This window comes from Leptodactylus fuscus, chromosome 5 (genome assembly GCF_031893055.1).
Source record: "Leptodactylus fuscus isolate aLepFus1 chromosome 5, aLepFus1.hap2, whole genome shotgun sequence".
NCBI classification, from domain to species: domain Eukaryota; kingdom Metazoa; phylum Chordata; class Amphibia; order Anura; family Leptodactylidae; genus Leptodactylus; species Leptodactylus fuscus.
Window position 1 is genome coordinate 41,546,714 of NC_134269.1, and position 24,429 is coordinate 41,571,142.

The window sequence follows — 24,429 nt, forward strand, 5'->3', positions numbered from 1 at the left end:
GGGGTCATGTGATGAGGACACAGATGCACAGCTCATTACCAGGCACATGTCTGATAACTGTGCTGTGACTATAATGAGCTGTACACACACCTGTGTGTCATCACACGACCACGGACTGATTTTTACCCACTGAGAGTAAGTAGAATGAATGACAGCAAGCAGAGATCTTGAAAACCAGGAGGAAATATCACAGAAAGTACATTGCAAAATTAGTCTGAATATTCTACTGAAACTGGACAACCCCTTTAATGTAATATTTATGAATCCATAGGGTGTTCACTTACCTGTCACCAGTGGGTTCTGCTTTAAATAACTGGGAAGCATGAGCCCAAAGAAAATGGAGAAACCCAGGACAAATAGGTTTCTGGACGAGTTCAAATCCACAAACTGAAGGTTGGAGAGTCCGACAGCAGTGATCATACCTGAGATGAAGAACATACAACATGGCTCATTAGGTCGTGGACTGATGAACTGTATTTGGACTGTACGTGACGGGTCACTGGCTTACCAAATAAGGTGCAGAAGAGGGCACCAAGAACAGGATCAGGAAGGGAGGCAAAGAGGGCACTGAATTTCCCAATCATCCCCAGCAGCAACATGAAGGCAGCACCATACTGTATAACTCTGCGACTGGCAACCTGCAAAGAAACACAATATGGCTGTGTGAGTAAGAAGCTCTATACACATACAAATATACATATGTTCATTCTGAGAAACCAAACTCCTCCGCTATGCAAAAACAGACTCTCAGTGACAAGGAGATCACAACTGAACACCACGAGTCCATACAAGTGCCAGGATATGTACAATACATACAAATAGCTACAGTATCAGTGACTGTATGGGCCGACACTCTGTTCCTATAGGAGTCTATGAGAAGCCATGAACGTTACAGTCAGAAGATCTGAAGAAGCCGGCAGCTTGCTGGATATTACACTGTGACAGCAGCATTTTGGGGATTTTTATTTTTAATCACCGCTAATACATAAAGGCTATTTCAGGAAACATTGCAGTCATTTCTAATTAATAGATAATCTGTCATCGGACAAATGCCTGAATATGATGGCATGTATGAGCAGAAAGCTTGTGGATGCCCCGGGCTCATGGCAGGGGAGGGGGGTTATGTAACCAGCTACATTGCACCATTCTAGTGAAGAAGTCATGGAAGGACACGCTCCTAGAAGTGAGGACAGCAGTTCAGCATGTGCAGTGGCACCAGCTAGCTTTACGTCATTAGGGCATGTAACATGAGGCAGGAATGTAAAGGGTGCCAATAGGTGGCGTTATATGCAAATTTTGCTCAAAGAATCCTGCTAGCAATCTAATTACTAACCATTCATTGTAAGGAAGAGATCCACAGCTCTTAAGAGGCAGATAGTTTATCCAATTATATGGCTGTCACTGTAAGACACCCCCCTATAGGTATATGCATCTTGCATCAATGTATTCTAGATGGCCTTACCTTGGTTATTCCCAGAACACCAATGTTTGGACTCGAAGACGTGGACCCATTTCCAGTACCGAACATACCATCCAGCACACAAGACAGGCCTTCTATGAAGATCCCCCTAATTAACAACAGGTTAATTAGAAGACGGCACATATATACAGCTATATACATTATCATACACATGTCCGGATTCGCACTATACTACCTGACAGTCTGAAAACTGAATGTGTTATGTACCTTAAATCTTATTATGGGGATAATGTCACTCCTTAAGGAGAGGCCACCTATTATAAGTCTCCACACACCTATTAGGTGGTCTCTCCTTAAGGAGTGACTTTAGCCCCATAATCTGGTCTCTCACTTCTACCAAGTCAGTTCTCTCTAGGCTGCGCTGACTAGGTCCAACCAGACCGAAACGGCCGTCCATAGCTGAGAAACTGTCTTGGTAAAAACCCCATATTATGCAATAAAGGCTTCTGGGAAAGTCGGGCATGATATTCAGGGTGCTTCCTATAGAGGGCGGCATAACAGAGGCACTGTCTCCCTATTTACATCTTGGGAGACAGATTTGCATATTCCTCCCATGATCCCTTAAATCTTAGATGCAGTCTGTCCGCCTTTGGATAGGTCATAAATGTCTGTCTTCAAGAGAGGATCTCCTGAAACCCAACCCGTCGAGGTGGTTGTGCACATACAGTTTTATCCATTATTTTCTAAGGCAGTTCTGAATACAGTCGAGCAAGACAACACTAAAGAACCAGACGTGTGGTCATCACTCCATATACAGCCACCTTGGTACCAGGCATCATGTGAATATGCCATATACGACTAAGATGAGAATAACCCATTAATGGTAATCTATTCTTAGACCCACAGATTGATAAATGATATCCCTTGTGAATTGGTGGCTCTGTTGCCAAGATATCATTTTTTTTTTTTTTTTTTTTCAATATACAAATGAGCCCTTAAGAGCAACCAGGATATGGTCACCTCTTTAGTGCAATGACAACACCCTCGTTGCTCCTAAAAGTTTATTTGCAATCACCTATCTGCAGGTTTGGGTTGACATCCTGGGTTCTGGTGACAGACTCCCTTTAAGGACTAGTGGTGGAAGAATAATGGTCTGAGGTGGACCCTCTAAAGCTCGCTATAAAGACTGCCTGATCCAAATGGTCCAGGAGGGATGAACCGATGATCTAATGTGTATGGAGGCCTCCAAAATATCTCCATAGGCAATTGTCAAGGGGGAAAAGGAATTCGTCGCTTGCCGCCACTTTATGGCAAGTTTCCCATGTCAGCAAAGTAAACTCTCAATGTATTATAGTGCGGTCCCAGTCGTCTAACTCTCACGTCCAAACTCACTACTACTGGACAACATTGACCTCTCCAGAGACGTTGTCGAAAATGGGGATCCATATAGTACCCACTGTGGCTAACAACAAGAAATAATATAAAAAAGAAAGGGATTAACCTATTGATGGCATGTATTGGAGGAGGCGGCGCACAAGACAGCCGGGCACAGGCATAGTAATCGCCAATAGACTCAATAATACTCGCTACTACAGCGCTCAGCATCCCAATGACCCCCGCAGCAGACACTGTAGGGAGACCCCACTGAACTGTAAGAGAACACAGGGAATAGCCATTAGTGACAGAACAGTAAAGAGTTATTGTTTTTGCAAGGTAAAGCCATAAAATAGTTTCGATATGATCATATTACTACCAGGTGTAATACAGAGCTGACTCAAGTCCCAGTGACCTTGTTCCCTAAGTAATAGTGCTTGTACGGCCTACATTTCCAGCATATTGCAATTTTGTAGTAATTTTTTTTTCCTCTCTGACCTAGAAAATGAGTCAGGACCTTGGTTAGCATTTAACAGGCTATAAATAGTATGACACGTGACGTCCATAAACACAACACAGGGTTAAATTTTATGATGCTTTGCAAAACCAATTCCTTTTTGAGCCAGTGGAGGCAGCCTTGAGCAAGAGTCCTGTATGGATAGACCTTACACTAATAACCGGAGTGATACTTAATAACTGCAGAGCCCTGTAGACATTGTGTAAAGGATTCTGGGTATGTTACACAAGGATACTGGTGGCAGTGAGGCGCTGACTCCCAGATTTACAGAAGACCTGGTGCACCAAGAACGAAGCAACACAACTGGGGCGTACGGATTGTGTAGGACAACACGCCCTAGTACCAAGATGAAAGACATGGACATTACCACTATGTAGCCTATAACTGTAGGAGACATGAAGTCTACTGAATATTTTAGGGCTCCAGGGACTGCTAAAGGTTAAAAAAAACTGGTAGTCTATCATGGAGGGAAAGGGTGATAGAATAACTTTAAAGGGGTATGATGAATATCCTGGCTATTCAATTGGATGGCTGACCATGTAAGATCTGTATGGGTAGAGTCTGGGCGAGGAGGCGCACTTGTACATAATAGAACTCTATTCTTGCTCATAAAGGAAGATGGTCTCGAGCACGAGACCCTTCCTGGTGACTTGCAGATGTCCTTAAAGGAAAGATGGACATTTGGGAGACAAAGGGGTTATCCTAAACTATGATATGGAGCTCCAATACCTCTTCCTCACACCAGTAGCATCCCGGCCATTAGTCACATAACCATGCTGCAAGTTCAGTCCCTTTCAAAGGAATTGGGCAGAGCTGTGATACCTAACACAGCCATTATACAATAGACAGCTCTGTGCTTGGTAAGTAGTGAGCAGAGCAAACATCATCATAGTCCTGGAAAACCCCTTTAAAGAGGACCTGTCATATCCTCAGGCACATTTGGTTTTATATACAGTGTGCTGAATTCATCCATTATGTGCTCTGGTGCTAGAGCTATCGGTGCCATTACCAATGTCTCCCCACTGTCAGAAGGGTGTTCCTGACAGGCTAGCTGGGCCCCTCCTGACTGTACTCGTCCATAACCCTGTACTGTCGGAGGGGAGTTCCTCACCGCCCAGCAATGACGCTAAGCTGTGAGGAAAGCCCCCCCAGTATAAGTCTATGGACAAGTACAGTCAGGAGGACTGTCCAGGAAGGCCCTTCTGACAGTGGGCAGAGATCAGTGCCGTTATAACAGCATCGATATCTCCAGCCCCGGGGCACATAACAGGAGAGCCAGCAGTGCGCCAAATTCAGCGTACTGTCGGCTTTCTTTCGGTATATAAAACCGCATGTGCAGGAGGGCATGAAAGGTCATCTTTAAGATTAGCCAGTTTATAGCATGTTAAAAAGCGCCTGATGTTAAATGCCAACCAGGTCCGGATCATTTAACATATGCATTTATAGCCATGAGGTTTCCTCCCACCGTAAACCATAAAAAGTGACATATACATTTGTGCTTTTCATACAGTGACCATAAAGAGCACCACCAAAATAAAATCATTATTGTCTGTTACAAATATATTCAGAAATATTGAATCTGTTGCAGGTAAGCTGAATGAAAACCAATGGTGGCCATATTGGTATCAAAGTGGTTGTCTCCAAAATATGTGGGTGACTAGGCAGATCTGCCAATGCAGACCCAAAGGAAAGCTGGGTGACAAGATGTGTGAAGTTGATAAAGAGGAACTTTCGCCACCTCTAATAACTCCAGCTCTTCACATCAGTTATTAGTCACTGTTCTACTGATTCCAGAATTATTTCTCTAGTCCCCACCATTCCAGAGCAATCAGTGCTGTTATTTTTGTGGCTGATATGTCATTTAGACTCTATAGCAGGGGTCCTCAAACTTTTTAAACAGTGGGCCGGAGGCAGAGCAGGTCGCACAGACATCGGGAGCGGTGCCCTCCAATAGGTGAAGTGAAGTGCGCTCCATGGCCTGGCCCGAGCTCCCCAGGAGCTTCATTATAAATGCACGCCTGCCGGCGTTGTCGGTGGGGCCAGACAGAAGTGCTTGGCGGGCCGCAGTTTGAGGACCCCTGCTCTATAGTGTCAGGAGGGCGGTGTCAGGCAGGAGCAGACAAGGGGTGCGACTCTGAGCTCTGACACTGGCTCCCTCTGATTGGAGATCTGAATCACACCCCCTGCCTGACGCCGCCCACCTGACATTACAGAGCTTAACCCATTTATACTGGAGGTTGAAATTTTTGAGTTGTAATAATGGAACTCTAGTTATAAACGGGTTAAATAGCATATCAGGCACCAAAATTACCTGCGCTTATTGCTCAGGGACGGCGGTGGCTAGAGAAAATCAGCTACGAGAATGTGATAAATCCCCCGGCAGTGCATGGTTATCACGACAAACATAAAGAAGCAGAAGACCCCCTTCAATCACAGCCATATAGCAGCTGCACGGTCTGCCCCATGGAAAGTGTGTCACTACCACCTAAGTTTCCAGGAAGCAGACACAAATATAATATATGAATATATGATTTTATTACCAGGCTGAATGCTCTTTATGAGCTAAATGTTGTAACATGATGTTTAATAGGATATTTGCAATCTTCATCAAGCACTATATATATATATATATATATTTTTTTTTACATCTACATTTTATTGTAGTGAGGAAAACAACACATTAATATAAATACACAATGTTACCTTGATGTCTACAAGAATCGTTGTCATAGAATGATGCGTCCTGAAACCAGCGTTCGAAAACACAAGATATGCAAGCCCCTGTGTACACTGCTCTAATGGAGGGAAAGCCACAAGCGGTGATATTAACGCTGTAACGGCAAAAGTACAAGGTGATTTCTAAAGGGCTTAGCCTATGCGTTCTCTTCTCCAGTACAATCCCCAGAACAGCCAGTAGGGGGCAGTAACAAACATGTTGACATTATTATTACTACCCCCTTTATTTTTCGGTGGGGTCTAAGCACACACAGTATTGGGCAGAGCAGTGTACACAGAGAATGCGGTCTAGTGGAAGCGCACAAGCCTCGAGGGGTCATCCCACAATCACTGGTCCACAGAACAGGTAAGAGGTGTCTGATGGAGGTCCTAGCGCTGGGACAACCTTCACCATGATCCGGAGGGGATAACTGGCACTGCCACTCCTTTTATAGCCTATATGGACTAAGATAGTGAGCGCTGCACTTGGTTAACCCAGTCAGTGCCATAGAGAATGAAAGAAGCAGCAGTGTACAATGTCACTCCATTTAGAGGACACATCTTCAGGACTGGTGAGGGTCGTCGTGGCGGGACCTCCAGCGATCAGACACTTATCACCTATCCAAAGGACAAGTGCGATATCTACGTTAACCGCATGCCAGCTGTAAGAGGTTAAAAGGAGATGTTACAGTCACTGGTTATTGGGGTGTTAGTTAAGGGGGCTTCTATATTTGTTGCAGTTCCATGCTATACAATGAATCAATGCGCGTTCTCTCTTTGCAGTACATATATTAAGCTCTGTTCACACTACAGTTGTAGATCAGGAGTATTTCCCTCTGACATATGCCACTAAACAGACAATTATAGCTGGATATAGCCCATGTGTTGCGGTCCTGATATATACCAGAGATAAAAAAACAGAGTCTTACACTGCAACATTACAGCAGATTCTGGAGACTAATGTGGATTTTATTAATAAAAATGAAGACTTAAATCGTAGCTCCATGTCCGTCATTCTACGGTTTACTTCTAGACCAATTTCACAAATCACTGTCCAATAATGGAGAGATCAGGAAGGATGGGGAGACATGCTGTAACTCGGGATTAAGGAAAATGGATGTGACATCTATGACATCTTCTACCAGGACTGTTTGTAAAGGTGACAGTCTGTGTGTGCGTTCTGCCTGTCCGCAGAGAAACCGTACACACACTGTCACCTTTACCAACCTATTCGAGTCAATGGGTTTTAAAACTGACCGCCGGATTTCTGTCCCCTGTCCAGTTTCGCCGATGCTGAAGACGGAAACCCGGCGGATTGCACAAACTGGACATCAGGCGCAAGTGTGAACTGCCCCGCACCTCTTTCTACCCTGTGCAGAGAACGTACTGCATGGATAGATCCCCAGGTAGTTCACGCATGGCTAAGGTTTCGGCTCAGGGGATAGTAGTGGGGTTTAAAAAGACAGCAAATGGGTATTTATAACTTTGGGGGTGCATAGAGTGGCACTGTGAATACAGAGTAGTAGTAAACCGTACAGTGATCTTCAGAAACAGAGCTAGGTTTTAATGAAAAGAAAATAGGAATTGCCTTTGTGATTAAATAATAACTTAGGCCTGGTTCACATCCTCGTTCGGTATTCGGTTTGGGGATTCCGCTTGGGCTCCCCCTGAACGGAATACCGAACGCATTGACAAGCGGTGAGCAATGAAAGCACACGGACTCTATAGACTATAATGGAGTCTGTGTGTTTTCTGTGCAGTCTCCGCATGAGTCACGTGGAGAGGAAAGTAGTTCATGAAGTAGTTTTCTTTCCGCATGACTTGTGTGGACACCATGCAAAAAACACACGGACCCCATTATAGTCTATGGGGTCCGTGTGCCTTCATACGGACCCTGAACGGAATACTGAACGCAGATGTGAACCAGGCCTTAGGTGTATGGGATACTGTAGAGAACCATAATACTTACACGGATAGGGAACTTTAAACCAAGGGGCAACTGCTAAAACCCCTTGCCTGGCATCAGTGCGGGCATAAAACCCATACTTGCTACTATCTGGTGGGAAAACATCGGTCACAGTAAAGATGAAGCAAAGCAGCCAGGACACAAGGATAGCCATGATAATCTGTATTACAGAGAACAAAGCAAACCGTTAGAGACCTGTTCATATTCACGTATTACACTCACACAGTCACATCCGCACTATGCGCCCCTAGGTGTGAATTCAACAGTCACCAACAAGTCCGGCCACATGACAAACATAGCATACAGGATTATATGTATCACGTTACCGGCCTTATGTCACCCCTTAGGGTACTTCACATACTAATGCATCCTAAAGGGGCAGAACCACACAGGTAAGGTTTCTGTATACTTTCTGTATCCCCCACGGCCCTAAGAAAACAACTATTAGAATTCTACTATAGGTTTATCCTACTGAAGTATGACCACGTGACTCAAAGGGGGTTATCCAGTTTTTACCATTATGACTTATCCTTAGGATAGGTCATCAGTATTACATCTGCAGGGGTCTGACACCCGGGACCCCTGCAGATCAGAAAGGTTTGTACACCGTAAGCCTCGTTCACTCCTCTACAAACTCTATTGGCAAGAATAGATACTGTCCCAATAAAATCTATGGGGTAAACATTACCAACATCCATGCTGTGCAGGTACATCTGATCTGTGGGGATCCGGGTGTCAGATATAATATTGAAATCCTGGTCATTCTATTCTCACCATGATGACCTGCCAGAAAAGTACGCATGTCTAGGGGTAGTATTAGGGTTTGCCACATGGGCCTGATACATCGCGAATTTCCTGCGCCAGAAGACTCCGAGCAAAATCAATATCTAACTTGTGGTTCTTGATGTGGGCTTTATAGTGCGAGTGCTGCGGACTTCACCCTATGCAATGCAAAGGGTTAAACGTGCAGAGAAAATCCGCAACATAGATTGATGTTCAGTGAGTATTTGGTTGGTATTGTAATATGTTGTGTATTTCCAAACACAATCTAAGGGGGCATTCACACGGAGTAACGCTGGGCGTGTATCACAGCCGTACACGCCGGCGTTACGGCAGACTGCCGAACACTTCCCATTCACTTCAATGGGAGCGCTCGTAAACGCTGCTGTTACGAGCGCTCCCATTGAAGTGAATGGGAAGTGTTCGGCAGTCTGCCGTAACGCCGGCGTGTACGGCTGTAATACACGCCCGGCGTTACTCCGTGTGAATGCCCCCTTATGGTGGAAAATCTGCAGTGTACCTAACACATGTGGTGTCCCATCCGATCTGACATTGGCCATGTAGAGATGCAGTTACAAACTGGACCTCAGCCTCAAGCAAGACGGTCACCAGGCGGCAATCCAACAATATAATAACCCAGCGCTATGTCCTATGCACACTGCAGTAAAACAAACAGGATCTCTCAGCTCTGTGACTCAGGAAACAAAACTTTCCAATTATTTCTGTGCCAGAAGAACGCACGCCATCCTCACAGACGTCATTGTAACAATTGTCACTACAGTCACTCGTATCCTTTTAGCTCAAATATACTGAAAATAGTCAAATACAAGTCCAAACTGCTTCACAGATCATCACCCAACACCCTCACATCCAAGTCTGATACATTACAGTGAATTCACATGCAGCAGATTTGTTGCAGAAAAATCTTCTGCCTATATGTGAATTGGGTTGTTTCTGCAGCAGGTGCACGGCTGTCGGCACACCCCATGCAAAGAGAAACTTGCAGAAAGGGAGACTTCTGCTACAAATCTGCCCCGTGTGAATTGGCCCGAAGCTGTAACTTACAGGAAACATTTTAAAGAGCTGAAACTTGTAGGCCGTCCAACCCTTCTTAGACTTGTATATGGGAAGCGGCAGCTTGACATTTCTGGCGTATTGAGAGAAAAGAAGGACCAGGAAGATGGTGCTGAAAGAAGAAGACAACAAGATTGATGTGTTAATACCTGGAAACAATGGTTCAGTGGTTGCAGGTTTTGGTGTTCTTCCATAATATGACCTTTATATGTCTACTGTACCCGGTAAGTCAACACAGAAGCGAAAGACGGTGCTCGTACGTTTACCTAAAATATTAATATCAGCAATTTTCCTTCATCTTTGGCACAAGGTTCATGGCATTGTGTAAGGACAGAGAAAGCATCATGCCAGTGACCTCATAAAAGTTATATTTAGGCCCAGGATTATATTGTGTATTTAATACCATGCTGTATTCATAAGGTGTAACGCATTAAATCTTAAACTACCGGCAAAGGAAATTATTTTGCTAATGAACCCTAACCTCTAAGTATCTTATATAACCACCATCATCTGAATGTGCGGCTACAAATTGTTACGTGGAGAATGTGCGCAGGGCTGGGGCCGCACTGGAAACGTTGCAGAAAAAACAAACAAACAAACAAACATGTCTTTTACAGTCATTGCAAGGTGGATGGGACTCATTGCAAATCCCATCCACATCTTGTAGAAAAACGGTTGCCGTTTTGGAAACCACAGTCTGTCAATTAGGCCTACGGAAACGCCAGCCTATTGGTATAATGGAAGCAGAAAGTCGGCAAGGAAGCCTCTGTGGACTTTGTGAAAAGCGCTGTGGGAAAAGGCGTGATGCATTGTCACTGCGTTTTTTGTTTTTTTTTCAGTAGTGCTTTTTTTTGTGGGCCGCTACGTTGGGCCTTAGCGTAAAGCAAGAGACATTCTAGGTAACAAGAAATATATGCAAAGAGAATTGATCATCAGCTTGCTGTATATATATATATATATATATATATATATATATATATATATATATATATATACACACATATACACACACACACACACACATATATATTACATACAATCACTGTTCGATGTACTTACAGCATAGCAATGCCCCAGTGTTTGCCTGCCCTCTCCCCGGCAGCCTGGAACCCAGATAAGCCAATAAGAGACACAGTGGGCGTTATCGTCAACGGCCCTATATATCTCAATAAGGCTCCGGGAAGGCCAAGGAAGCCAATGACCACTTCTATGAGTGACGACATGATAATGGCACCTTGTATCTGCAAAAGAGTGGGATAGTTAGATCAGGGCTATACACACAGCATCAATAAGACCTACTTAGACACAATGGGGAAAAGAGATCTATGCCAGAAGACTGCCGTAAATGTGACACATCTTTGGCGCATAGGTATGATTTGCACCAAGCATGCACCACTTTGTCCCCTTCTTCCACCACCCACCATTTTATTTTCCATTTGTAACAATAGACAAGAGTGAGCAAGGATGAAAATAGGTGAGGGCTGGGATGTCTTGGCCCATTAGGTTTACTATACAAATAATGGTGAGTTATAGCTGAAATCTACTCCAGTCCATTATATATATATATATATATACACACACACACACACACACACACACACACATATCTCAATAATGTCACGCGGGACCTCCTGCAAGTCACCAGAAAAATTATTCTAGTGCACCTTGCTGAAATGGGGAAGTAAGAAAAGCCAAAAAAAAAAAATTCCCCCACTGATTATTATTGAAATTTTGTTGTACAATCTAAAACCAAGCATAAAGATGGTCAGCAGGGGTTGCTAAGTGCAGAGGAAATCATCTAATTTTAGACCGTTGTACAGCCCTCATTTACTGCATATCACATGGGCGGCTCATATGGAAAAGTAAGTAGGTGGGCAACAATGGAAACATTAAGAAGTCAAGCACATTACCTCGCGTATCCTCGGGTACCATATGTGTTCTGTGTGAAGCAGCTCTGTTCCATTAAATAAAGATACATCTACAGGAAGTAAAGAAATCCACTTAACATCTCATAGGCCTGTCCGAAGAAATAGCCACCGAATAGGTCTACTCATTTATAGATATAGGGAAATCCTTCCAATGAAGTGCTAAGAGATCCTGTGATCCTCCACAGCCTAAAAATCACAACTGTGCCCTATTCTTGGACTCTGTGAAGATCCCAGCTAATCATTGCAGCAAGTCATCGCTTTATGGTTATTCCTTGATAAAGGTCAGATATATGGCGCTCCTGGTTACACGGACACTGATAAAGGATCTGATAACGGGGATCCTCCTGTCTAATTCAGCCATTTTCTGGCACTGCAATATTTGTCTTGGGAAATCTAGTTGTTTCACAAGCATTCATTGTAATTTACAATTCCTATATATTGTTAAAGGGAGTCTGTCAGCAGTAAAATGTTGGTAAATCTTAATCCCAGTGCCTGGTGGAGATGACTCTTAGAGATGAGCGAGTAGTACTCGATCGAGTAGGTATTCGATCGAATACTACGGTATTCGAAATACTCATACTCGATCGAGTACCACTCGCTATTCGAATGGAAAAGTTCGATGCAGAACCAGCATTGATTGGCCGAATACTATACAGTCGGCCAATCAACGCTGGTTCTTCTCCTACCTTTAGAAGTCTTCTCCCTGCAGCTTCCCCGCGGCATCTTCCGGCTCTGAATTCACTCTGCCAGGCATCGGGCCTGGGCAGAGCCGACTGCGCATGTCCGCTTGTAGTGTGGTCATGCGCAGTTGGCTCTGCCCAGGCCTGATGCCTGGCAGAGTGAATTCAAAGCCGGAAGACGCCGCAGGGACGCTGCACGGAGAAGACTTCTCAGAGGATCCAGCCCGACCCTCACTCGTGGACTTGGTAAGTGTAATTTGATCGAATGTTGCCTATCCCTGAAATGAGCATTCCCCCCCCCCCCCCCCTATAGACTATAATGGGATTCGATATTCGATTCAAAAATGTGTATCCCCTAGCCTGTTAGTAAGGTACACAATGTAAATTGTAGTGAAGGTGATCTCTATAGTGTCTCTATTTGTGAACTATCCTCTGCCTTCTGGTCCTCAGCTGTGTCATGTGACCACCAATAAGACTCTCCCGTCATCCCCATCAGGTTCACATCAAAACAATCAGGACACAAGACAATGTGTCATTTGGTGAGTCTTATTGCAGGTCACATGGCACAGTTGAGGACCTGAAAGAATTGGATACCCTGCTAATCCACCCATCTGTAACATTACCTTCACTACAATCCACATCATGGGCCTTTCTAATGGGCCTGAGAATAAAACTAGCTATGGGTGCCTGCTTAATATTGCAGAAAAGGATGCATCCTGCTAATTGAAGATTTCGGTCATGGAAAATTCTGCAATAATTTTGGAAAGGTCACAGAACCATTTCTTCATATGCAACAATCACTGGGATAGCGGAACATCACAATACGTTGTATTATTAGTGCAGAAATAATGCTCAAAATCCCCAGAAATTTGCTTTATAAAAAATACATTTGGTATAGAAACCGCTTTTTAAGAACAAAGGAATAATATTCCTGTCATGTGTCCTATGCACCAACAGGGGGTGATGTAACCTGAAAAATCTCCAACAGCATTAACACAAAAAAGCAAGAAGAGAGCAAAATCCAAATCTATGTTTGAGAAAGTCAAAGACTTGTGACCAGTGTAGCCTGCAGCGAGATAACACTATATACTAGCGTAGGTGACCCCGTGGTATATAATAAGAGAATAATGACACACAAAGACTAGATGTACAGCACAAACAACATTCCCTGGAGCCTTCATGTGCACTTTATCAAATCAAATAAAAATATTCTGCCTACTGGAAATTTCCATTCACGAGATTCCCAGGGATGGCTCACTATAACATCTGATTGTTGACCCTCTTAAAGGATCCCACTGCCTGTCTATCTATCTATCTATCTATCTATCTATCTATCTATCTATCATTCGGAGAGTATATAGAAGGGTACAAGAGATAAGTTTTACAACCCCGGCCCAAACTGACCTTTTATTATCAGTCAATGAAAAGTCCCTTACTTTTTCTTCCAAACCATAACATGGTAATATAAGACTCCTGCTACAGAGAATGCCCTATAGTCCTATTTAGATTAGTTAAAGGGATATTTCACTATTCCATATTATGGCATATGCACCTATCACCAAAATGGGGGTGCCCTAATAATTATCCTTACCCTTTGCTTTTATACAAGTAAATATAAAGCTGACTCTATGGTTACTACCCGTGTCTGACTGCAGTAGATCCTCCTCTCACTTCGGAGAACATGTACACTAATGGAAGGAAGAGTCCTGTATGGCCAAGCAGAGGTCACTCAATAAATGGCCATTAACATCATAAAATTAAGCTTTGCTGCTGTAAGCTAAAAAAAAAAAACCTAAAGACTTCTCCATGACAACCCCATAACAGACCCCAACTTTGAGGAGGCCAACTCACCCTAGAACACAGTACGGTAGCCACAACCTATAGAGTATACAGTGACTTTCTATATTCTATAGATACTTCCTGAATCACTGCAGTGGCACCTTAGATACCACACTGCAAAGTCAGAATAATGGAGAGACCAGGGGCGTAACTACCGTAGAGGCAGCGGAGGCGGCTGCCACAGGGCCCGGGCCATTAGGGGGCCCGGTGACAGCTGCTACCGCTGCGTTTTTTCTTTTTATAATGATCGGAGGCCCGGGGAGGTAAGGGAACATAACAAACACTGTTACTTACCTCTCCACGATCTGGGCAGACCTCCTTCCTGACGTCTCTGACGTCACATGAACCCGGCCTGCGTCCCGGGTCATGTGACGTCTGACGTAGTTTCAGAAGGACGGCAGCGGAGAAGACAGTGGAGAAGCCGGGGACAGGTAAGAAACAGTAATTTTTTATGTTTTTATTCCCCCGGGTCTCCGATTATTATACTCTGGGGTCTGAAAAGACCCCAGAGTATAATAATTGTTTATGGGTGTCCACTATGGGGTACAACACTGTGTGCAGGGGCCAGTAAGGGGGATAATACTGTGTGCAGGGGCCACTATTGGGGATAATACTGTGTGCAGGGGCCAGTAAGGGACATAATACTGTGTGCAGGGGCCAGTAAGGGGGATAATACTGTGTTCAGGGGCCACTATTGGGGATAATACTGTGTGCAGGGGCCAGTAAGGGACATAATACTGTGTGCAGGGGCCACTAACGGACATAATAGAGTGCGGACGAGGGGGCCGGTTGAGGTCTTCGACGTCGGTGTCGGATGGGGGAGGCATGTCAAAAGTTCACCACGGGGCCCCGCCATTCCTAGTTGCGCCACTGGGAGAGACCCTCACCCCTCTTTATCTCAAATTCTATGGCGTGCTCCTATACTAAGATGGTTGTGCACAGAATGCCAAATTATATATATATATATATATATATATATATATATATATATATATATATATATATATATATATATATATATATATATATATCTATCATCTGGCTGCCCACAGCTTCCTATAGAAAAAAAACAAAAACCTTACTCACTACTTATGTAGAGTTCAATGTACAGTATTAAATGTCTCACCTAGCGGCGACTGCAGGCAGAGAGAAGATTTTCTGTTAACCGTATAGGGACAATTTACTAAGACTGGTATATAAAATGCCAGTCTTAGTCCAAAGTATGTTGGAGTAAAATGCAAAAAATATATTCAGAGACACCAGGCTCTTAAAAAAACGTATTCGCGTCTTTGTCTGTCCGTGCATCAGAAAAGCAAATCTATGCCTGCGAAGAGCCAAAATGACATGTCGGAACAACAGCAGTTCCACTCCCTTCTGCTAAGCCCCATTCAGTTTATTTAGAGAAAGAAAAAAAAAAAGTTTTACATTTCTGCACAAATATGGCCTGAACAAGGGCAACACGGTGGATCAGTGGTTAGCACTGCAGCCTTGCAGCGCTGGAGTTCTGGGTTCGAATCCTGCCCAGAACAACATCTGCAAGGAGTTTGTATGTTCTCCCCGTGTTTGTGTGGCTTTCCTCCCATACTCCAAAGACATACGGATAGGGAAAAATGTACATTGTGATCCCTATATGGGGCTCACAATCTACATATAAAAAAAAATTAAAAAAAAATAAATAAAAATGGCCTGAGCAAAATAAAACATATGATCATTTTACACCAGATAACTGGCCCCATTACCTTAATACATTCCCTTCCATGTCTATAGCTGATCAGGCAAGACATACGCTATCAGGGACATATGGAAAAAGGATTCACATGTCCCTCACACTAAAAAAAAAAAAAGATGGATCCTATTGCGCAGTATTTGCATGGAAAGCTACAAAGTCATCCAGCAAAATGGCCCCCCCGCCTGCGGCGTCCTCTGTGACTACATAGATACAAGTCCTACTGTAAACAGCTATGGCTTCCTGCGCTCGATCCCTGAGAACGTGACCTCCAGTTCCTGCAGCTTTATAGCCCTGACTTTGTGGTTTCTAGTATAATTTCAGTTAAATTCCTGCCCCCATCTGGTTAAACCCAAAGGCTCCAGTGTCAGATTATATACATTCCTCTCTTCACAAAGGTGCCCCCGCTCCCTGGGGAGAAATGGATTAACAAGCTGCCAGCAAGGAAAATAATCCCAAGAGAGTCTCACGCCAGTTCTTTCCAGAGGTCTGCCCTCCTAGCTGGGTGCCCGTCTACACGTACAAAAGGCGGCAGTAGGGTGTGACAAGAGGTTGCCATATCGTATGGCTGAAATCAGTTGGTTATTTACCTGTAGTATTACATTTCCACTTCTCAAGGGATAGGATGGCACGAGCTGGAGCAAGGAAAGCAAACGCACTTGCCTGGAACAAAGGTAACCTGCAAGAACATCCCAGCAGAAAAAGCAAACAGATTAGTCACGTGACTCCTCAATGTGACATCTATAGATGGAGTGACAACCATTATGTAAAGTATGGAGTCACGCTGCTATAGCGGAAGTGGCAATCTATACACCACTGCTACTATTGTGTGCCAATAAGGTGACACTTTTCAGGCCATTACTTTCTACATAGTAGTAGTACACTCCAATAATTGGTCCGGCTACACTGTACTACTCTGAGATCTTTTAGCACTGCTAGGTTGTAGATAGAGGCTACAAGAGCTCAGAATGAGGCAATAATAGAATAACCAGCAGACAGTAGCCTCCTACTCCAGCCCTCCTTCCATAGTACTCTGTGTGTGAGGCTGAATATGGAGATGAACATAATGTAAACAAGCAGGCAGACAGAAGATAAGGAGTGGGAGAAGAGCTTAAGAATAAGATATCTTCTAAAGTTTCCTTATATTCACCTGCAATATTCTTTTATGAAACGTTGTTTATGAACAGAGGTACGCTTTGAACTGTGCCAGACTTATTGCAGTGTTTCATGGTGGATGATAAATCTGTGACATTATTAGACTATTTAGCCCAACCTTAGTTTGCTAGAAATAATCCCCAAATTATGGTACACGGTGTCACAACCTAAGGGGGCATTCACACGAAGTAAAGTGTCGCTAATTCTGCCACAGTAACTCGCGGCAGAATCAGCGTCAATAAAAAGACCCCCATTGACTTCAATGGGTTCCGTTTAACACGCATAACAAATTGAAGTCAATGGGAGTCTTTTTATCAGCGCTGATTCTGCTGTGAGTTATCGTGGCAGAATCAGCACCCCCCCGCCCCCAAGTCTTGACCATTAGAGATGAGCGAACACTATTCAAAACAGCCGTTTCGAATAGCATCCTCCCATAGAAATGAATGGAAGCGGCCGGCACGCAGACTTTGCCGGCAGCTTAACCCCCCACATGCCAGCTACATCCATTCATTTCTATGGGAGCGCGCTATTCGAAACGGCTGTTGGTGCTATATAGATATAATTTTTTATTATTATTATTATTATTGTTGTTGTTGCAGACTTTACTGTGGTATTGAAAGTCAAAACTAAAAATGGATTTAGCACAAGAGAGACATATAAGAGTTTCCTTTATATTCCCCATTTCTTTTGAAGCCACTCTTGGCTTTGGCTCAAAAAAATGCTGAAAAATTTGCATTTACAAAAAACAAAACAGGAAGAAAAAAAAATAAAAAAAAGCTTTTCCATAAAATGGAAATTTCAGCGAACAGTTTTGTGTAAACTGAAAGTAGAATCAAAATGGTGAGGTTTTAAATAGGAAAACGTAAGAGTTGCTAGAAGAAAGACATCAAAGGACCGGGATAAATCTGCCGCGTTCATTCCATTATGTTCCACCACAGAAACAGAAAAACAGAATGGACACTAAAGATGGAGAAGTCAAATGAAGGTTACCAATGGAGCACAACACATCCCATTGACTATAATGGGGCACATTAGGTTTACGGTTTTTTTTAACCAGATAAAGCGGAGCTTGCAAGACTTATGTCCAAGATTGCAGAGTGGAACCTGTGAGGCAGATGTGATCATACCCCAAGTGTGGCAACTCAGTAAGCTATGGCAGGGGTAGTCAGATAGCCAGGTACATGACTAATAACATTCATAATATTGAGGAGGGAGAAAGAAAGACAGATGTGTCCTACAAGACTGACCCCTCCCCAGGGTTAGCCACATCGATGTTCTCCATTCCAAAACAAAGAAAAGTTAAAAGCCTCACCTGCACCCAAAAGTTGTCTGAAGCAAAGTAGTGATTCCTACACAGAAGAAAATGGTCCCAATTAGTTGACTGGTAGCCCACTGGTCAAAGCCGACGCACATGGCCTCTGCAAGCAGGAAGGGCACCGCTACTGTCCCACTGAAGCATGTCAGGTAGTGCTATGGAGAACAATGGTTACAGACATTAATATAGGAGCATGTAATGGCTTCAGAAGGATAAATGGCGGTAGAATAAAATGTAACACTCACGCTACAATACATCAGATTATGTGTTATACTAGATGTCCATCTGTAGTGTCATAACAATGGACGTATCACTGGGGGTGACTGCAGCCGCTCAGACTCACACAGTGGATTGTCCTAGGTGCAAAACCCTGATGAAACCCTTCAAATTTTTGGGTAAAGTTGATAAAATTTATACAACGGGTTGCTCCCAATACCTATCAATAGACAATTTAAGTAAGATATATAAGATTATGCTGGATGTCCCTAGTATATAATCTTCTGTTTATCCTTGGTGGATGATAGCAAACATGTTCTCTTATAGGGGAAGAATACATCAGTATTGTGTCAGAGAAAAAAAACCCTCCATATTACATCAGATATTAAACCTCTGTCATATAACCTTATATATCACAGAGCTCAGCTTCTCTCCTCTATCATATAACCCTATATATCACAGATCTCAGCTTCTCTCCTCTATCATATAACCCTATATATCACAGAGCTCAGCTTCTCTCCTCCATCATATAACCCTATATATCACAGAGCTCAGCTTCTCTCCTCTATCATATAACCCTATATATCACAGATCTCAGCTTCTCTCCTCTATCATATAACCCTATATATCACAGAGCTCAGCTTCTCTCCTCTATCATATAACCCCATATATCACAGAGCTCAGCTTCTCTCCTCTATCATATAATCCTATATATATCACAGAGCTCAGCTTCTCTCCTCTATCATATAATCCTATATATATCACAGAGCTCAGCTTCTCTCCTCTATCATATAATCCTATATATATCACAGAGCTCAGCTTCTCTCCTCTATCATATAATCCTATATATATCACAGAGCTCAGCTTCTCTCCTCTATCATATAATCCTATATATATCACAGAGCTCAGCTTCTCTCCTCTATCATATAATCCTATATATATCACAGAGCTCAGCTTCTCTCCTCTATCATATAATCCTATATATATCACAGAGCTCAGCTTCTCTCCTCTATCATATAACCCTATATATCACAGAGCTCAGCTTCTCTCCTCTATCATATAACCCCATATATCACAGAGCTCAGCTTCTCTCCTCTATCATATAACCCTATATATCACAGAACTCAGCTTCTCTCCTGTATCATATAACCCTATATATATCACAGAGGTCAGCTTCTCTCCTGTATCATATTACCCTATGTATCACAGAGCGCAGCTTCTCTCCTATCATATAACCCTATATATCACAGAGCTCAGCTTATTTCCTGTCAAATTCAATCCTTGGCTCTATCAATATGGCTTATGAAAGGACACTATATGTGGCTATGTGCATGAACCCTAGAACTAGGTATAAAGGTGACAATGGAGGAAAACCTTAAGATAACGTGACCTGCTGCTGAATGATTGCCAAGAAAATCTTGGGAAACTTTGATGTTGATACCTCAGCTCTCAGATGTCACCATTCATCACAGAGATAAGTACAGGAGTGGCCTAGTAATAGCCATATTGCATCACATCATTCACTGTATACAAAAGTAAGACAAGCCGGGTGTCACACGCAAAAATGTTGTGAAACAAGATTTCACAATTCATGCGCTTTCCTATCAGCTTTCCACTACTTAGCATCAGTTTCCTAATATTTATACAGAGAACATCCATTGAGAATCTCTTTATCTGGATTAGTAGTCATTGTATAAGATCTCAGGACACTATATTCTGCAGACTACACCTATGACCGAGGAAGGTGCCATACCCAATACCTCAGTACAGCTGGGCCACTGCTGCTAGAAACTGGGCATCGCGCCATATACTGGCACAAACTGACAAAGCTTGTACGCAGGTACAAGCTGAGATCCTGAGCTGAGATCCTGCATTGTGTGGTCCTAGACAAAAGGCGTATTTTGGCTTCAGCAAGTAAATGGTTATTGCTACAACGAATTATAAACATTTCCAATATAGAAGATCTGTATTCATGCACTTGCTGTAAAATCCATATCATGGGACTTGACGTGTAGATAATATATGCAAGTACGAAATCTCTTCATTTTGATGGGCTTTGCTTAGGCAACATACAGCACATCGAGATCATCCAAAAAAAAAAAAAAAAAATGTTCTTTATATCTTTATATAGTAAAGCTATGAAGCTTCAAATACACTTTCTGTATACCTAATACCCCATGTACATGACCGAGTGGCCTTCCAATGTGGGGCTGAGTTTGCAGCAAAAAGCTTCCATATTCTATGATGTATTCACGGCTTTGGGGGCTTCTGATCCATTCTGTTCCCATGACATTGCATTATTATAAGGAACAGAGGGATCTAGAAGCCCCCCTAGACATGGATGCAAACTCAGCCCCACTCCAGAAGCACACAGAGACGTGAGCCTTACTCATAGTTTTCTAGACTTTTGCTTGCTGTCATTCATGCAAATGCTGGTCAGAGTTAGCTCGCAGTTAAGTGGTCCATCCGTTGAACACAAAAGAAAAACTGTGCCCACCAGCTAGTGGCTGCAGGTTTACGGGTAAGGCTATGTTCTCACTACACTTATTAATGTCTGTTGCTGTCATCGTCATTGTATGACCGCAAAAGACATTATAAAGGATGTCGGGCCCAAATCAAATTTAGATACAGATGACCCATCCATGGAATAGGCCATCAGTAAGTGATATGTCGGGGTCTGACACCCGGACTGATATTGGACAAGCAGCATATGCAGGACCAATCCCATTCAAGTAATAGGAGAGGTGCTGCAGCTCACTGGAACCACCGCTACGCAGTGGAGAGAGCTGCTGCACTGTTCCTATTACCTGAGTAGGGGGTTCTGCAAGCGCTGCCCATCCACTACAGCTTCCAGTACCCAGAGATTGCTAAAGCAGATGATCCTTATGGGGTTTGGGTGTCTGACCCCCAACAGACCACATCCTGTTGATAGGTCATCAATATGAAAATTTGCATGTAGGACTTTTTCTTGCGTCACAAAAAAAAAAAAAAAAAAAAAAAAAAAAAGATAATGGAGGAAAGCTTCTGTCATGTATTTACACTGGGGTGTATGCAGCGAAGGGGCCCCGTCTGCATTCGTCATTTTACGTATGTTGCTCAAATGACAGCAACAGACATTAAATAACAGTAGTGTGAACATACTCTAAAACAGAAGTATTATCTTGAATATCATGAGGCCTTTGGCCATTGTGGGTGTGCAGAATGTTAGCTTTTGTAGCCGCCAGACTGTGTTCTTGACGTTGCTACATCGGCGTCTTATATTGATCTGAGCCCATGTGTCTCTCTCACATAAACCAAGACGGCTCTCTACTAACTGGAAGCAAACAATGAAAGTTGCCACTGAATGACATCAAGAAGAGATATGGATATATTATCCAATAGCTGAGTCACCCTGATATGGACAGGAAAGCAAGCATGATGTAAGTATTACAGTAAGTGAATGAATACAGATTACGGTGTAAAAGGGCAGAAAGCAAAATCTGCTGACTATACTATACCTGCTGTTACCAGGGGCCCTAAAGCCTGACAGTATAAGGACACTTTGCCTGTTTAGGGACATAAAATCAGGTGACAGGATTCCTTCTAAGTGTGATCTCCAAATACTATAGAAAACAGGGATTCTTTACTGTAAGAGCAGTCACATTATGGAGTGGTCTACCACAGTGTTGTGATACATTGAAAAATTTCAATGGTGGGGGCGCCATTATTAAAAAAAGATATTTTAAATTAAGCTACAACTTATGAGTGTCAAAAGAGATTTCCAGGACTTACATTATAGATGTGTGTTATATGTTATCTATGGGGGTCTGACGCCGAGGTCCCTGACAGATCACGTTCAGATAAGCGCTGTGGCCCCTATACTGAATACGAAGCACAGTGCCATATATCGTGTAGGGCCTGTGCTTGGTATTACAGCATTTACTTGACTGGGACTGAGCGGCGGCTATACCATGTGACGCATGAATGTGATGTCTTCAACATGGGGAGGAGGCCAAAGGCGGACCCAGATGTCAGACCCCCAGAGGCAGTATAGACGCAGTGGAATAACCAAGGTATAGTCATTTCTATCAATACTAGACTGATTTTTCCTAAAGTCCTATGACCAGCCCGCTCCTGTATCTCTGATTCACTCATGTCAGTATTCATCTTGTGGATGTGACGGCTTCAGAAATGATTAAATCTGACAGCAACTTCAGGGCTGGAGCAGAACAGAGCTCAGTACTAATATATACTCCAATATCCATTAAAACTTTCCTTATGCGATAAAGGAGACATTCTTTTTCAAGAGATCCTGATCGATTCTCCAGATTTAGAATTTGCTACAATATTTTATTAGCTAGAACCTAACAGCATGCTATGTGACAGTAGGAATCTAAGGTATGAATAGTAAAATATACGGTATGAATCGGCACCCAAATGACAACATATGGACCATATCCTACAGGGGTCTAGATGTTCCGGACGGGAGGCAAGCGCTAATGTGATCCGGCCCTTACTCGTCCTGCAGAACCAGAATTGATTGGCCAAATGCTATACATTGTATAGCATTCGGCAAATCAACGCTGGTTCTGCAGCAGGCTCTTCTTGCTAGTCAGGAGAGCTGGCAGCTTGCGTTTATGCGGGAGCTGACTCTTTCTCATAGGAATGCATTGACCAGGGTACAGCATTCGGCTAATCAACGCTGGTTCTGCCGGAGGTTCGTCTGTGAGGAGGCGGAGTCTAATATCGGACCACAATGATCTGTGGTCAGATCTTAGACTCCGCCTCCTCACAGATGAGCCTCCAGCAGAACCAGCGTTAATTGGCCAAATGCTGTACACTGTATAGCATTCGGCCAATCAACGCTGGTCAATGCATTCCTATGAGAAAAAAAATCAGCTCCCGCATAACCGAAAGCTACCAGCTCTCCCGACTAGCAAGGACGAGCCTGCTGCAGAACCAGCGGTGAATGGCCTAATGCTATACAGTTTATAGCATCCGGCAAATCAACGCTGGTTCTGAATCGAATCTTTACTGCGAATAGCGATAGTATTCGAACGAGTACAAGTATTTCGAATACCTACTCGATCAAATACTACTCGCTCATCTCTAGTTATTAATATAAGTCTCAGAAAACCCTTTAAATAGCAAGCTGTCCACTTTGGCTGCTATGACTTTGCCTTCTGTATTCCTGCTATAAAATTTATAGCTTCCGGAAATATAACTATGTATTGGGAAAGTGTAGAGGAAACTTGGTCACGACACCATCACTTAAAGAGGACCTTTCACCACCTCCAACAAGTCTGAGAAGTCATTGCTGTTAGTTTTGGTGCCTGATATACTATTTAGGCTTTGTACTGTCAGGTGGGCGGTGTCAGGCAGGCGCAGACAAGGGATGTGATTCTGAGCCCTGACACTGGCTGCCTCTGATTGGAGCTCTGAATCACACCCCCTGCCTGACACTGCCCTTCTGACATTACAGAGATTAAATAGCACATCAGGTACCAAAACCAACTGTGCTTGTTACTCAGGAATGGTGAGGGCTAGAGAGAGAATTCCAACTGTGCTGGAAACAGTGGAGTGACGCCTATTAACAGATGCTAATAACTAGAATTGGGGTATACAGTATATTTGAATACAGCTTCCTGCTTGTCACTGCCCTTCTGACATTACAGACTTTAAATAGCACATCAGGCACCAAAACTACCTGCATTTGTTACTCAAGAATGGTGGAGACTAGAGAAA

General features: G+C 43.3%; 2 protein-coding genes and 1 long non-coding RNA gene across 4 annotated transcripts in view; 1 reads left to right on the forward strand and 2 right to left on the reverse strand.

The window, feature by feature from the left end:
• Positions 1 to 24,429, reverse strand: part of LOC142202762 (uncharacterized) — an 827,816-nt gene that overhangs the window by 708,834 nt on the left and 94,553 nt on the right. The gene's annotated exons all lie outside the window — the stretch shown is intronic.
• LOC142202758 (gastrokine-1-like) overlaps positions 1 to 24,429 on the forward strand; it is a 474,099-nt gene that overhangs the window by 35,485 nt on the left and 414,185 nt on the right. The window lies entirely within an intron of this gene.
• SLC23A2 (solute carrier family 23 member 2) overlaps positions 1 to 24,429 on the reverse strand; it is an 84,336-nt gene that overhangs the window by 3,268 nt on the left and 56,639 nt on the right. For both annotated transcript variants that reach the window (XM_075273029.1, XM_075273028.1), the window contains exons 5-14: positions 18,487 to 18,644; positions 16,610 to 16,698; positions 11,757 to 11,824; positions 10,906 to 11,087; positions 9,838 to 9,958; positions 7,996 to 8,152; positions 2,922 to 3,069; positions 1,463 to 1,568; positions 509 to 638; positions 285 to 422 (exon numbers count right to left, since the gene is read on the reverse strand). In XM_075273029.1, coding sequence (XP_075129130.1) covers positions 285 to 422; positions 509 to 638; positions 1,463 to 1,568; positions 2,922 to 3,069; positions 7,996 to 8,152; positions 9,838 to 9,958; positions 10,906 to 11,087; positions 11,757 to 11,824; positions 16,610 to 16,698; positions 18,487 to 18,644 — 1,297 coding nt within the window. The remainder of the gene's footprint in view (positions 1 to 284; positions 423 to 508; positions 639 to 1,462; positions 1,569 to 2,921; positions 3,070 to 7,995; positions 8,153 to 9,837; positions 9,959 to 10,905; positions 11,088 to 11,756; positions 11,825 to 16,609; positions 16,699 to 18,486; positions 18,645 to 24,429) is intronic.